This window comes from Rhopalosiphum maidis, chromosome 2, assembly GCF_003676215.2.
Source record: "Rhopalosiphum maidis isolate BTI-1 chromosome 2, ASM367621v3, whole genome shotgun sequence".
In the NCBI taxonomy this organism is placed as follows: Eukaryota; Metazoa; Arthropoda; class Insecta; order Hemiptera; family Aphididae; genus Rhopalosiphum; species Rhopalosiphum maidis.
The window spans coordinates 28682853-28700232 of NC_040878.1; the positions used below are offsets into that span (position 1 = coordinate 28682853).

At 30.2% G+C, this 17380-nt stretch overlaps 1 protein-coding gene across 1 annotated transcript; it reads left to right on the forward strand.

The window, feature by feature from the left end:
- Positions 1–11683: 11683 nt before the first annotated feature.
- On the forward strand, positions 11684–16972 carry LOC113554189 (retinal homeobox protein Rx-B-like). Its single transcript, XM_026957920.1, has 8 exons — positions 11684–11857; positions 13178–13208; positions 13696–13919; positions 14042–14176; positions 14822–14933; positions 14999–15125; positions 15191–15276; positions 16735–16972. Exons 3-8 carry the CDS (start codon positions 13845–13847, stop codon positions 16890–16892), a joined length of 693 nt encoding a protein of 230 aa, XP_026813721.1. The 5' UTR covers positions 11684–11857; positions 13178–13208; positions 13696–13844; the 3' UTR covers positions 16893–16972.
- The last annotated feature ends 408 nt before the right edge of the window (positions 16973–17380 follow it).

The following is a 17380-nucleotide window of genomic DNA, read 5'->3' on the forward strand; positions in this document are numbered from 1 at the left end:
AGCGGAGACAGTCTGTTGGTTTATATTGCAAAGTATATATCATGGTATGTTTTTTTTTTTTTTTTTGTATAGGTAACTATTAATCATTTATTTTACTTTTAGTACCTATTACGGTAAATTGATAGAAATGTTTCCAAAATTATTGAATTTATCATATTATTAGTATATTCATTATAATGAAATGTGTATTATTCATTCCATATGGCTACAACTCGTTTGCGCAAATTTACCTTTTTTACAAATCGTTTGCCGTTTGCGCACAAAAACACAACTCATTTGCACACAATTTGCGAACAATGTAAACTTTTTTTCAAAGAAATTTACCTACATATAGGGTGCACATAACCTGTGTACGTACCTCCAAAATTTTTGAATTAATAATTAGAAGGGCTGTGCATTTAATGCACTAAAAAGATATTAAATGTATGCATGCATTTTTGCACTAATATAGGCAAAATATACACTGAAAAAAACATTCAAATGCATTAAATTCACAGCACTGGTCAATAGTGATGGGGGAAAATTATTATACTTTTACAACATTTTCTTTCACCTTTTATAAGGCTTAAAACTCTCTGTCTAATAATATTCTGGTATCATAGACTGATGGGTTTAAAAATGCTGTTTGAGTTATTTAATTTATAACACAGCTTCCTAACAGATAATAAGCCATCATTATTTACAATTTTCAAATTTTTCACTAGCCCATAATTCTGGGTCAAAATCAGCATCAACGTCAATATAATTTTTTAATACATAGTATATCGTATATAGTATATAATAAATCCATACTTATGTTACATGAAGCTATTGAAGTTATTTGAGTAAATGCGTCTAGAACGTTATTAGGTTATAAATAAGGTAAACCGAAAAAGTATTTAAGCCACATTCCAATTTCAGAATCATTTTTTGAGTATTCTTTTAAATATTTTAACACTTAAGTTTTTTTCTATTAACTGCATTGATAAGTTCATTATGGTGGAAATTTATGAGATACCATGATTGAAAATAATCGTTATACTTTAAGACACCCCGTACACCCAAAACTGTACCTATTAACAGGTTTCCGTTGTTCACAATTTTGTGCGCAAACGAGTCTCAACCATATTTTTTAATTAATTTTAAAATATGATGTATTTATACTATGAAACTATTTTTGTGGTTATGCCATGTAAAATGTATTAAGTTTTTAAATTATAACAAAATAACTAATACCGTTATTTATTGTTTAAATAAGTAATTTCATAAAAATTTTAAATTGAAAATGTCTATAAAAAATAACTGTCTCAATTTTTCAAGAATTTCGAACGAGTAAATACATAAGTTTTTATTGATATTTATAAAAAAAAACCTAAAATTTCTCATTCCTATAAAAATCTCAAATAGATTTTAAATGTTTTGAAGAATTAATATCATGTAAATATAAAATGATAAAAGAAACGTTTGGTGAAAATTAAAAGTATCTACGATGATTCATTTTTGAACCACAACAAAATACAAAAATCTTTTGTGAAAAATAATTGTTAGGTTGTACGTTATTATACAAGTGAATATATCCATTGTCGCAAAACCTTTAAATTCAAACAGCCATAAAAATTTAATTTGACTGTCTAATATTTTTTTTTTATATAAACGTTGCAAAAGTTATAAATAACCTTGTATTAAGTTCTCAAATCTTAGATATACAGAATTAACAAAATTTTTTTATGTATTCCTAACTATAAAATGATTTGTATTTTTCTAAATATTAATGATTATTAAAAAATATTCTGACCAAAAATTTATTACATGTATTACAAGTTCAAACTAATTCAGAAATTTCAGAATATACATTATTATTATAATAATTGAATAATATAAATAAATTATTGATCACACGTTAATATAATTTTTTTGTTAGCTTAACTGTTGGTTACTTAATAAAAAAAAGGTTAACCATTTTGTCAGTATTGGAACGTCGGTTATTATTAATTAGTAATTATTATACTATTACAGGAATACATTTTTGAAAAAAACATTATTCTTTTATTAGAAATATTTATAATATTATTTTATAATAAGACTCAAACTAGTAAAAATTGAATAATTAGATTTTCAGCTTAAATTATTATAATTCATAATAATATACTTTGTTAAAAACTTAAAACTATTCTATTATAATCCAAGAAGCAATGAACAAAAACGTTTAAGCTTTGCTTAAAGTTAAGTTATATATTTTAAATAATCTAATTGAAGAAATACAAGTGTAATATAGTATATATTAATAAAGTTGTAGTTCCTGTATAGTATTGAACGTCTAAACTCCTAATTGTAAATTAACTGTAAATTTGAGTTTCGTCCAGTACTATGAAAATCACCCTAACAACGTTGGTTATTATTAACCAGCGAGTACGTTCATCATTCTTATCGGCCAGCATTAAGATTTAACACAGTTTTTTTTACAAACTATTATTATTTATTGGTAGTTGGTACACCTATTATACCTATAGCACTATATGTAGGTATAATAATTATAGTATTTTAATGAGGATTCGTATTTCAATTTGTTCCTATTATTCTGTGCTCGTTTTATAGTTTTAGATGGTCTTTGTTCTGTTTTTTTAATATTTTATTTTATTTTTTTAAATTTAACTCTATGGACACATTTTTCTAAAAAAAAGATTGGAAAATGACCTGCAGCAACCAAAATTGAAGGGCGATAATCCAAAACGTGGTACTGCCAAAAATTTTAAAATCGAGATAAACATCAATTATTATGTAAAAGAATACGAACAATTCGTTTTAATTGACTATTTCTATGAAACATATCGATTTAAAAATCGTCATTAAATTCAAAACGTGTTATTGTCTCTTTTCGTATAAAGTCAAAACGTGATGTTCTCATGCTCAAACCAAAACGCAGTATTGCTCGTGTTTTTTTCTATAAGACTACATTCAATATATTAAAACAAAACGTTGTATTGCCATTCTATAATTATGTATACCCATTACATTAAACTTTTATTTAACTTTTCTTGTGTACATTTTTATTATTATTTCAAAATTTTTTTTATTGTTAATAAAGATAACGTGTTAGTGTGTTATTAGTCTGATATTTTAATAAAATGCAATAAATTATGAAAGTTGTATACATGTATAAGATAATAAGGTTATTAAATAATTTCATATAATATTTTTTTTTAAGTAAAATATATTATGTAGATAAAATACAACTGCTAGAGACACTAAATCTTTTGAAATCTATATAATATATTATAACTAATATTAGTTTGTAAAAGCCGCAGTTCGTTTACAGTGGCCATTCCCGCTCACGCTGTTGCTCGGTATAAAACAACGCGTACGTTTGGACGTTGTTGTTATTTGTTGTATTAACATGGTCTTACGAATTTTGATAATACTGGTTAACTTATACTTAATGACTTATGCCGTTGACGTTTTCAACATTTCAGAGTTTTTGGTTTTAGCCCACCAATTATTTAAAAATGTAGATTTACCAATTTTAAAATATTATACAATAATTCACGTTATAGAAATAAATCGAGTGGTCTATCGATACAGTAAACGCTATACACAATATAATAATAATAATGTATTTCTATCCTAAATTTACCCATCAAGTCGTCTGTTTCACTCGGGACGCTTAACTTTGTACACCATCAATGTCGCGTAGGTAAAGGATATCACAACTGAAGGTCATGTCTATGTATTCTTCCGTCGTTTTGTGTAATTTACGAATATTTGCAACGTGCAAAAGTTCGCCTGCACGGCGGTATTCAATAATTTCAATCGTCGTACCCTTACGTCACGTTTGACTATCGCCGCGATATGATATTGTATGGTTTATGATTATCTCATACATGCTTGCACGTTTCATTCAGCTGTACGTCTCAACAAAAATGTATAAATAGATCTATTTTGCAGTGGACTGGTGTAAATTTGTTCATGTAAACAAAAGTCAGATCAGACGTCTGTAACGCAGGTCTAAGTGTACCAAAAATATGTGTGTTCAAAACGACAACGTGTATATGACCGAAATAGTAATTAAATAATGCTAAAAAGTTTTTTGTGGACGAGTGTGGATGATGTGCAGTGAAAACGAATATAATATTCTGCTCGGGTCGGACGAACGCTGACTGTACGCTATATTATTAATAACCGTGTCTTAGATTTACGCATATATTACACAACCGACCAAAGGCGCAAGGGGGTGACATGTCCTCCCCCCCTCTAGAATAGAAAAAATATTGTTGTTTTTTTTAGTTATGAATAATAAATTAATTTTTCTAATGATAATATTACGAAAATTTACTTATGATTACGATTGTCACGCCCTTAAGTTTTGACAGATGGGCGCTCTTGCAACCGACAATCCGTAAAACAAAATTACTTTCTACATAATACCATACTAGTTTATAATATGTGAGTATAATAATACTCCGTCTATTGTTCATTCATATTGTGTATTTAAACAATTAAAAGAATAATGAATAACAAAATAATATTTAAAAAAAAATCGTACATCGAAATACTGTGAAACCGACGAGATTTCGTTTTGATCATACTGGTCGCGTTGACGTATAGTGTATTCTCCTTGGCTGAAAATCGCCACAAGTGCGTTTAATCGACGTACATAATATATATGTATAGATTGCGACGACGACGACGAATGGACGAGTAAACGAGCGGCGCGGACAGGACTCTGCCGCCGGCGACAAAAGAGGTGCAGGCCGTGTGCGTAACCGTGGCCACGTCGGTAATGTCTGTCGTATACGGTCGCCGCCGATCTCGCGCGCCCGATGTTCCGTATACCCGGAAACCGCGGCCGAGTGGACACCGCTGACGTTTTTATTCCAAGCGACCGTCGATACGATGTCATCGCTATCGCAGTCGTCGGCTCCGAGTCGTGGTCTGTGATAGCGATACCCACCGCGGTATAAATATTGTACGCGGTAGTAGCGTCGCGGTAATCCGAACGGCTTCGAGTGTGTGTACGTCGCCACCGTCCTATTATCTCACTTGTGTGTGACCAGTTGAATAACAATCGCAACGGTTATTGTTACGACTGCATATCGCACACGCGTGTGTGCGCGTCGTTAGATCCCACGAAAACGATTGCGGTTAATCGCGATCGTTAGTTTATAGCGATTTCGTGTTTTTCATATTTGCAAGTTTCTCTATGGGCGGTCACAGACCTGTGCCGTACGCGCATATATATATATATACATTGCAAATCAATATGTTCCGTTTAGTCCGTGACACGATGTCAGTAATGTCACCACGGCATTTTGATACATAATAATATATATATATATATGGATATCGTTCGGTACCGTCATGTCAACTAGACGTGGTCACCGCATTCAAAGGCATGCCGACCATCGGTCGTGTGTTCCCGTAATTCCCATATCACACGATATTTGTTTTTTTTTTTTTTTACTTTTACAATGTCTTTCCGACGCGGACATTACGCGATCGCAAAATACCATTTGCCGTTTGGATCGGTCGCCGTATTATTTTTATGCGTTCGGCCGTTCGTCAGCCTCCGCCCGCGTGCGACGCGCGAACGCCACTTCACGTGGTTATCTACTCCGCGTCAAACGCTTAATGTGACGACTGTTCCATCGCCGCCCGTCAACTTCTCTACCGTTCGTCCGTCACCTAATTTGTACGCGCGACGCGGTGCAGTACCGCTCTGACTATACCGTGTTACACAATGTATGACGTTTCGTGTCCGCCAGGCAGTAGTCTGTCGCGTTGTTGCGTAACGATTAATTGCCGAGCTCTCGTGAACCAGTAACGGTTGCCATAACCGCTATTGGTGCCGTCGAGACAGCGTCGCTGTCCGTTCCGGTGCCGATAGTCACCGTGTCGCCGTCGGGCCGCGCGATTGTAAAAGGCGGATGCCGTTCGGAGGGAGCCTAACACGTGTCCAACCGAGTGTGCGACACCCGCGAACTCGTCACGCCGTCGCGTGGTGCCGGAGAACGGGCGTTGGTGACTTATCGCCGGACTCCGCAGTGCCTCCTCTTTCTGGTGCCCTCACCCCCCCGCGATCCCGTATCGCTGACGCACACAGTTTTACGTTCGTGGTCGGTCCGTCAACTGCTGTTTCGTCGATCCACGAAATCGTCATAGTGACGACGACAATATAATATTGTTGTCGACGATTTCGTTAATAATAATAATAACATTGAGACAGTCAATTCGGTTTCGTCGATGTTGGCTTATTCGTAGTCGGCAGACATTTTATAATAAATTCTTCTTGCGTTGTGTTTGACGTTTGCAAATCAACTGAATTCGAGTTTTGTCCGATGCCGCGCATTCGACGGGTACAACGTCGTTTATTACTAGCCAGCTATAGTACGTTCATCGTTCTTATGTCAGGCAGCATTAGGACCGTTCGCGATGATCGATACAGCGATATTTGCCGTTTTTCTGATAACCGCGTTGGTGTATTCAATCGATGCAATTATATTGCTAATTATGATATCATTGATTAGACTTGAATAATAACAGTAAACTCGACTTCATTGATGTTGACTAATTTGTAGACCGATAGATTACTCTTGTAGACAATAAACAAAGTAATAAATCATCACAATTATTTATTTATTTTTTAAACGATTGACATGGGATGACGCATTTAAATAAAATGTTTAACATCTTAATTAAAACTTAAATTATGTCATTACTCGTTGAACTCACATTTTTATTTATACATTTTAAATATCATTATATACCAATAATACAATTATTAAATTATTATTATTTTGTGACATAATAATTTATTTCCTCAGAACCAATACAACCAAGTTATAGTTAATAAATTATAATATTTGATGAGCGATACGAAAATCACGAATATGAATTATAGACATGGAGTATTAAGTTTAAAAAATTAAAGTATACTTTATTGGAGTCTTAAATGGTTTATCTGTTATCCTAAATGTCTAATAAATATTTTATAAATGCATATGTTTATATATTGTTACAAAGTCTCACATATTTCACTGTAAAAAGTTTTGAAGTGTTAAAAAGTCAAACAATTGATATTATATGCAGTCTGTCTTTGGTCTATAGAGTAACGTATAATTTATCTAATTTATTAAAGTTTTATCAAATGAACTATTCATTTAAAGACTTTGAGTTCATTCGAACGCTCAGTGAACGCGCATCCGCATATGATGAGAAATTAATTATAAATGAATGCAACATACACAATAGTACAAATGTACAATACCTACAATACATACTATGTATAGTAATTATTCATCTGAATAAAACGGTCGGAATTCCAATTGATCAGATGAATATTGTTTCTTGAAATAGAACTAGTTGAAACGAGACAAATATACATGAAAGTATTTGAGTGATGTATAAAATGAAAAATAAAATAATAAAACAATAAAAATATATATTTAGTAATAAATAATAATACTTGACAGGTGGTTATAGAGATAACAGATAATCTAATGGTATAGATTATTGAATGTAACATAGTGTTAGTTTATCGGAACTTTAAGCAACACTTAGTTATTATGTTTAATAGGTTTGAGAAGAAACCGTCTAAGTTAGAGTAATTGTTGTATAGGGATAGGGACACAAAGCTGTTAGGGGCAATTTTTTCCAAAATTAGTTATTTTGAGATTATAAGTAAAAAAAATTGTAGACAATATATTGTAATGATAACAAGTAGCTTTAAACTGTTTATAATATAATAAATACGGAGAGTAAATTTGGCCACTGATAAGATTGTAAAGGAATGATTTATCCATTGCTTCACCTATCGTGGCCAAAGTTGGTAATAAAATCCAGTTGTATACGACTCGGGGCAGTATGATTTTAAAGGTTCAAACAATAGTTTAATTTAAAATAAGGCTGAGAATATTTCAAGAAAGCGATTTTCGACTCGCATTCTTAATTTTGGGACCATACTCCAAAATGGATCTAACTAAAACCGACTAAAGAGCTTTAAAAGATCTAGCTACGGTTTACCTATCTCGGGATTTGTATCAATGTGATTATGGAAGTGTAGTCGTGTGAGAAAATCATACTAATATCTTTCATATTAGATAATGCGGAATTAAGAGTGTTGTTGTCATTTTTCAATAGTATAAATAAATTTGATTATTGGGTTTAGACTTTGATAAGACTCATAGACATATAACTGCATATTAAATTTATTCCTCGTTTTGTCCGAAAAGGTTACATTCATTTTGAAAAATAATGCAGTCCTCGGTGTAGGAGACACGTACAACACGAATTGACATTTGTTTAAACATTTGTTCAATGTTTAAGAGCAGACGATAGTAGGTATATATTGTTAGTAAAAAATATCAAGAATAAAGTAAAACGAGTGCAGATTTCCAGCAACTTGTTAAAACCTCCTACCCTCCCCACCAGCGTGTGCCGACTTCCAATGCACACGCAGTCCTTATTTTTTAACTTCAGTGGATATAAAAGGATAGTCCAAGAACACGTTTCTAATCATAGAATCGATGAACAATTTTCCGCGTGGTAATAATATTGGTATTGTGAAAGTAAGGTAAAGCGTATAATAAAAATATAATGATTAAAATACTCGATTTTTCACTTTTTTTTTTTTTTTTTTACGGACAAACGATAATTATTATTTTAAAACTACCCGTAAACATCTGTTTGCATATTATTTTTATTATTATTACTATTATTGTGTTCCGTCCGTAGCGCACAATATATGTAAATACCAGTCGACGGTGGCGGTGTCGGTGGTGGTGTATACGTTGTTATATTATACGTACAATGGCTGGGCGGGATCGGTTTTTAGGGTTTTATGATTAAAAACGGCTGCGGTGGCGGTGGCGCGCGCGGCCCATTGTTAAAGGGCTTGGCCAGAAGATTATGAAAACATCATGAACCGAATATTCTCATTCACTTCATCGCAGTCAGTCAGTCAAAAGTCTTTGTCTGCAATAACTCCCATTGTTGTTTTCTCTGTGCGGGCTCTGTTCGTTGTTGTTCGTTCGTTTATTATCATTACGATTATTACGATTATGATTATTATGATTATGATTTCACGTTTCTCACACCCCGCCGCCACCGCCCCTCCCCATCCCCAGCCCTTAATATACATCCGCGGAGACTTGATGAAGCCCCCGGACGATTTCCGTCCGTCTCTCCGATACACACCATCGCCACCGCCACCGCCGCCGCCGACGCCATAGCCCATCACTGCAGCCATACCTCCAGAGCCGCGGCACCACCCCTTTGGCGTAAGAGCGCGTTTAATCAAAAAAAAAAAAAAAAAGATATGAAACGGATTTCTTACCGCAAACTCCATAGCGCCAGTCTATTAGCCTAATGGGAAGAGCCTCCCGCGTAGACAAAAGGCATGTTTGTCTAGTCACCGCGTGCGTACATGGCTGCAGGAGTAAAACAGTGTTTCATCAGACTGCAAATACGAGACGCGCGAACAATAACTAAAAAAAAAGAAGAAAAGAAAAATGGGATAAAAAAAAAATGTCATAATAAAAGCGTCACGTCCTCCGCCGGGAATTTCGCTAATTTTCGTCGCGGTTTTTTTTAATGTTTTTTTTTTTTTCTGCTTATCCTGAGTATTTCTACCCTAAGTAGTTTCATCGCATAACCAAATACGTGCGTTTATCATGCTCTAAAGATGATAATAAATAATAATTCTCCCTTCGTGGAGTGGTATTCGCTATTCGCGGCGACGTGTATATTGTAATGCGCGCGTAATGTAAATCCTAGTACAACACTTCAATACGCATTGATAGCGATATTATATTGTCATTATTATTTGTAATGATGACGCTGTCGCCACAATAATATGTGTCATAAATAATATGTTACAGTTTTACGGATTATACTATACGAATGGGGTTAAAAAGTTTTATTGTGATTCTCGTCAGTACGCGGTATTTTTATACTTTTGAAAATTTCAATTGAACGCGCGTATTCGAATACTATACCCAAGTATTAATTGACCTACAATTTTCTTTGTGCTAGCGTAATTTTTTTCAATCGTTTTTTTTTTAACTTCAGTATAAATATACCTATGCTTTATGCGTGATTAAAAATATGCAGTCTTTGACAAAACCAACACCAATCTTAATACGTTTTGCTTGTTTCTATACTGAATGTATAGTACGATATGATAAAGGCTTGCTTATCAAAACTAAAAATACGTAATTGTTTTGAAACCTAACTACTATTTTAATACGTAAATAGTGATAAACTGGCAAATAAATTATTTAGGTACCTATATATATATATATATATATAATAAACATATGAGCATTGTATTGATTGGAATGATATACAACGATATTTCTTAATCTCCAAAACTACTTTTTCATTCGTTGATCGCAGATGATGGATTTATATTGCAAGTTTAAAAACTATTTAAAACACGAAAAAAAAGTTATGATGCCGGTGGAGTTTAGAAAACCATAATAAACTAAAATGTACAAAAAATAAAGACGTTGATTTCAAACATTCAGAGCTATGATAAAAATACAAACTGTTAAGTTAAAAAATCTATAGCAAAAGCCAAAAGCATACCTTATAAAAATTTAACCAATCATTATTTATTATTATCTATTTATTTAAGACTTTAACATTCTTAATAAAATTTGCCCAAAACTTTTCAACCATACATTTGTCATTTATAGAATAATATAAATACGATATAGTCAATAAAACTAAATTAAGATACTTAAACTTTCGATGAATAATATTTTCTGTATTATCATCACTTTAACAATTAATGTAATTCATTTTTAGGTGCAAAAATAATACCTATTATACAATTGTATAATACTCTAATTAGTTTTAACAAAATTAATCACGCGCCTATTAACTATAAAAAGGGTAGGTAGCTTAAAATTGTATTTTTGTTTTTTTCTTCAATACAGTAATCATAAATAACTATGATAAAAAATAAAAAAAAATAATTCTATTCGCAGTTGAATAATGAACTTACAACTGAATAGTACATATGCAGATTACACAATTTTATTCATATATTTTTTTGCGTTAATTTTTTTTCGACATTAGTTAAATAATATTATTAACATATACACATAAAAGAACTCTTTAAAAAGTGGTAGTATAATTACATTTTTAAGAGCCCTTGTAATATCTATTGAAAAATATCTAATCATGTTAACTATAAAATCCTTTTTGATAATAATCTTCTTTTATGTCTGTGCCAACTCGGAAAATCGTATTCTTTGTTTACAATAGTTTATTTACCTCCTATATTTATATAGAAATTTTAAACATAATTTTGGTATAAATGAAATATTATTGAAAAATTAATCATAAACTTAACAAAGAACATAATTCGACAGAAACCCATCGACGCAAGTACATTAACAAATTAATTTAAGTTAATGGGTTTCACTTTTTCAGTTTATTTTGTAATTTTATAACCGGTTTATTTAATTAAAAATTGACACAATTAAAAACCATTAATCATGTATAGTAATGAATGAATTTAACAGTTTTTTTTTTGTCTATTTGTTTTAACATTCTATAATAATCAATAAATACAGCTCAACGATATATAGTAAAGTTAATATAAGTACGTTTGTATTATTGAAGTGCGTATATTATAATGTAATCGTGCATAATAGTTGTATAGCAGAAAACATTTTGTCAGTCGATGACTATCGTACTAACACAACAGATGTCCATTGCCTTTTGTCAATAGAGTTGTTTTGTTGTGAATATTACTTACAATGAACTCCACGTGATACCCACTTCACCCTCAAAAATTTGAAAACTGCACTGCGGCCAGCATGAATTAAAGAACGGAGTAAATTATGAAAACGGATTGATTAAAATCACGGAACATGTAATTATTACTTGTTGAACATTTTGTTTCTGTCCCTCCTTTCGTGTCACCCTTATTTGAATTTTATTAATTTCAGACAACAGAATCAGAATCCCACAACCCTTCGACCATTGTCGACATTTTCAAAAGACACGCCTTTATTTCATTTACTCATCTCTTTTTAATAGAGAAGGATAATGCATATATGCGCACTGTGCGCACTGTGCGCTGAAAACCCTCAATATAATAATAGAATTGGGTACAAAAATAAATCAATTGGTCACTTGAACGTGATATATATACATTATAAAGGGTCATTTGCTAAGCATACTCACTCCCATTTTTCATTTAATAATACATTTATTCAAATTATGATTTTTGAAGTTTTTAAATATACTTATTACTTATTAATTATGATTGTATTTTCTTGAAAATAGTTATACTACTTAAGTCGTGTCTTGTTCTTGTGGTGATATAAATTTCTGCTTTTTTAAATAAGAAAGTCTTTTTTATCCTAAATTATTTAGTGGATAATTTTTTGAAAAATGTTGATGTACTTATAATTTAAATTTTGTATGAGTAATTTCTCAATTAACAAAATGTTTATACTATAGATAATATTTCTTAAAATAAATGTAACATTGGATCTAGTATTTATCGAACCTGAACCATTTTTATAAATTATAGATGTTTATAGATAAACATTAACTATTTTTATTTTTTATGATAAAATGAAAATCAATTTTCCAAATGACCCTAGCACTCATATATTCCAAAACCATTATCAAAAACTATTATCCTTAGTACACAAAGTTAAATGACTCAACAACTATTCATTCGAATTATAATTTTTATACTTCAACATTTTCAGAAATATTGTTTGCTAAATAATGATAATAATTTACTGTTTGAAAAGAAGTTGTTATTTGAAAACTAGAAGTTTGTATCTCCGTAGAAGATAGAACACTCGTTAAGTATAGTACAAAGAAATCTTAATAATTTTAAAGTATAGTCCTTAAGTATATTTAAAAATTTGAAAAATCAGGTTTTGAATAACTGTGTTATTGAAGAGAAAAAGAGAGTGATCATTCTTAGTGAACACCCTGTAATTTGTATACATACCTACTCACATATATTATACTATAAATGTTTAAAATAAAAATTGTAGCTACTATACGAACTGAACAACGTGAAACACTAAGTTATAAAAGTAATTCAAGTAGATACATTTTATTTTAATTAAATTTTCGCAATATTTGATTTAAAATTTTGTTTTTTAAACGAATTACGTACTAAAATTTTTAAATAATTTGCTTCATCAAAATGTATTATGTGTTTTAGATATCGAATACAGTACATGGTTAATGGTATCGTAAGTATCGAGATCATAATATCTATTTTATTTTCATATAGATGCCTACTGTATACCTTATACATATATTATACACTAGATTTCACAAAAACGTTTACAGATTATAACTAATACATTTAGTGATGTATTATTGCTTTAGATTTTAAGGCTAAAAATAATATTAATACTTCGTGTCCTATAATTAGTGTATATATTTAATCTGGAACTCATTATACTATATCAACATATAATAGGTATACAATAGACAATAAAAATACTTAAATCCCCATAACATATTATGTACGTTATATTACATTATTATATTATTTATATGTATTATCATTTATATATGTTAGACCTTTAATACATATTATGATTTATGTACATTGCGATGTATTCATGTGCATCCAGACAAATTTACTCGCAGTTATTCGTTGACTTTTAAGTTGTAATAATAAGTATTTTACTGTTATTATATATGCTTACAACACAATTATTATCGTTCTAGAGGAGAACACGGGGCGCGACCGTAACAAACGCTGCCATTGGCCGAAGATCGTATCCAATGGGGTGGTTTTTGTCGGACCGTATTTCCGGAGGGATGTTTGTACTGTCAGTTAAATTTCGAAACCATAATCATCCCTGTCTTGGTGCGCAATGGCTGGAGGACCCTACTTATCGCCGCTACCCGGCGATCTTTTATCGGAGTACATGTTTGGTAGACGTAGACAGGCAAGTTCGCTTCAATCACTTACGAAAAAAAATTGTTTTTACTTAAATAAACGAGTCTTTTGTTTAACATTGTAAAATATTACTAAATTTATTAAAAAATAGTTTATTATCCTTATAAATAGAGAAGAAACCGAACGACGTTTACGCCACAGCAGTTACAAGAACTTGAAAGCCTTTTCCAGAAAACTCATTATCCAGACGTGTTCTTGAGAGAAGAAGTAGCTCTTAGAATTAATCTTTCTGAAGCTCGTGTACAGGTCAATATTAAACACATTTGTTTATAAACTACTATCTACTCGTATATGAATCTTATACCAATAAAGTGTTCTTTCAAACTTTCAGAGTAATATTTTACATTTTTATCAAACTTTTTTGTTTTTTCCTTTGAAATTATTCTGTTGAATTTTTAATTACATAATAATATATACATGTAGATACTTAACTGTGTTCACATTTTAAAAATTTCGTTGATTTTTTTATATACCTACATAACTTATAAAATATTTAATTTTAATTATATATTTAAGTCTAGTTTAATTAAGTCCATTTATTTTATTTATCCAAAATATTTAATATAATGCTAAATATTTTTAAAAATAAATAATTTTGAAAAACTACATAGCATATTGAATAATTAAAAAAAAAAAAAAATTATAAGCTTTACTACAAAATATTGAACCATTTTTAGAAAAACGTAAATACTACACTTAAAGAATTTATATTTTTTATAAATCTACGATGTTTTTATTCAATTTATTTATTCTACCGCGATATTTTTAAGTTTTAACATAATCTTAATTTGTTTAATAAATAATGAATAATGATTAAATTCTTATTTCGTAATCGGTACATGACTATATGAGCGAAAATATTATGGTTAATTTAGTTATTTGTGATTATAGGTATGGTTTCAAAACCGCAGAGCTAAGTGGCGTAAACACGCACGGCTTCAGATAATTCAAGACGCATGGAGAATTCGTTGCATGGGTTTGAACACACAATCGCTTCTATTGGGTAAGTCAATTTTCAGAAAAATTAAACAAAGACTAATTTTTTCAACACGATAAATTCATTGTCAGGTCGTCAAGCATCCGAAGGAACGACTCGTTTGGCGGACGATAAAGAACCTCCGCCAACGCCTCCTACCCAATCGACTGTAGTCTCGTCACCTACCCACGTACCAGGAAGTTACAGAATGCTTCAAAAGTATGGTTATAAATCACAGACAATAAATAGCTATACCTAAAATATATTAACACGCACACTTTTAGTTTTCAAGTAACAGAAAGACCGCCATTAGTTGGACCACCAACAAATACAGTTACTACTAAATTGTTTTGCCCGTATTCTTCTACTGGTAAGGCAATTGATTAAATCATTTATTATTTCTGATTTAAAAAAATATATATTCTGTTGTTTAAACAAAACGCTTGCCAAGTCAGAGATCGGCATGTAAACTTTCTTGATTTTCAATTTTTAGAAATTTATTAATAGTATGTATATCAATATGTATGTATTATGTAGCTTATTTTCATTTTCATTTAGTGAGATAGATATCTGAAACCGGAGAGCGGATTTTGTTGTTTGGGGTCTTGTTAGATTCACAATGGCAAGGAGAAGTGTAGTGAAGATTTTAAGAACTTTATCTTTTATAGTTAATTCACTAAAAAGATTCAAAAAAAAAATTAAAACACATTTTATTGGACGTTGTTTTATGGTTTTCAGCATTATAGCTTTGTAATGAGTTAACAATTGAAGATAAAGTTCTGAAAATCGTCACAGAACTTCCCCGAGCCAATCTGAATCTAACAAGATAAATGAAAAATCCGTTCTCTAGTTTCGGTAATCTACCACGCTAAATGAAAATCTAGCAAAAGTAACTATTTTTTTTAACTGTGAAAAATTAAATAATTTTTTTTGAAATTTTTTAATCTCACATTTTATATCTACTTCATAATCTCTTTTTAATGAGCTATCAACCAACTTTTTAGCTATAATGGTTTTGGAGAAAAGTTAAAAAAATAGAAATTTTGGGATTGTTCACGCTGATGTTTTTGTGGATTCAAATCGTTATTCCACTTGGGTGTGATATCGGATCTCTCTCATTAATATTTTATGTTAAAGCTAGCTTGATTATCCATCTGCTCATTACAACTGAGTTACATTTTTATCATTTTCGTATTCAACAAAAACTTTTAAAGTTTTAAAAATTCATACTTTTTTTTTATTAAATTAGAAATACCATACTTGATTAAAAATCAAGAAAATAAAATATCAAAGTATGTAATCAAACTGCATTTATAATACATTATGGCATACCTAATAATTAAATTTATTTGTCTTAAAACATTGTTAGTTACTTCATTTCTACTAAAGTTCAACAATTGCAAATTATAACACTTGATAGGTTAGGTTTAACTAGTAATAGTTTTTAATTTGAATCCAACTCATATGCTAAAGTACTGTAATACCACTATATAATTGTTATGTAATGTATACCTAAACGACAGACGTATAGAAATAGATATTTACATAATAACTTCTGGATAATAATACAATGTAATTTCATTCTATACGTGGTGCAAATATTTAGCTATTAGCTATTAAATCAGTTAAGCCACATTAGTTTTTAGAAGTATTCCATTTTGATTATTACCACCCAATAGTTATGTTCTATACTCAAAATTTTCCAAGAAATTCTTCTGTTTATTATTTTAAAAAGATGACAATACAATTAGGTATTCTTAACATTATATTATAATATATAATACAAAATGTTTTATATTCGTATTTATATCATGTTATAAATTTTCAGAAAATGAAATTTCAAATAGACGTTCAGCTCATCACCAAGACACTAGATCTGATATGAACGGAAACCTATCTTTGATGGTAGGTTCTGTGGATTTAACATGCTCAAAATCTCGGTCTACCAGTCCCGAAGAAGAAAATGACATAAACGTAAATGATTAAATACATTTTAATCAGAATAAACAACTAAGAACGACAAAATGCAAATTACTTTAAATTTAAGTTCTAGTTAAAAAAATATTATGTACAATTTAAATAATATTAATTTCTAATAAATAATTAATTAAATCATTTAAAAAATATAAATTAATCATAGTATATTTCATTCTTTATTATTATAAATCATTATATTAAAAATTAAAATGTGTAATATGTAATAAATACATAATAAACAAATAAGTGAGTAATTTTTAGACAAAATTGTTTACTAACTTTATTATAAGTAATCTTTTTAAATAATAATATTTTTTATTTAAATATCGATTTAATTTTTATAAAAGTGACTTTAATATGCTTTACGAAAATTACTTGTGCACAAATAAATGTAAATATCTCATTACTATATTAACAAATGAGACTAGATCATTATGGTAATTATTTGTTAATTATTGTACCTATTTATTATATACCTATTATATGGTAACTTAAGT

Bases quoted from the DNA above. Each gene is read 5' to 3' on its own strand.
- LOC113554189 (XM_026957920.1), top strand. From the start codon at position 13,845: ATGGCTGGAGGACCCTACTTATCGCCGCTACCCGGCGATCTTTTATCG. The intron at 14,177-14,821 runs GTCAATATTAAA...TTGTGATTATAG, and splicing joins TTTCTGAAGCTCGTGTACAG to GTATGGTTTCAAAACCGCAG. The intron at 15,277-16,734 runs GTAAGGCAATTG...ATAAATTTTCAG, and splicing joins TTGCCCGTATTCTTCTACTG to AAAATGAAATTTCAAATAGA.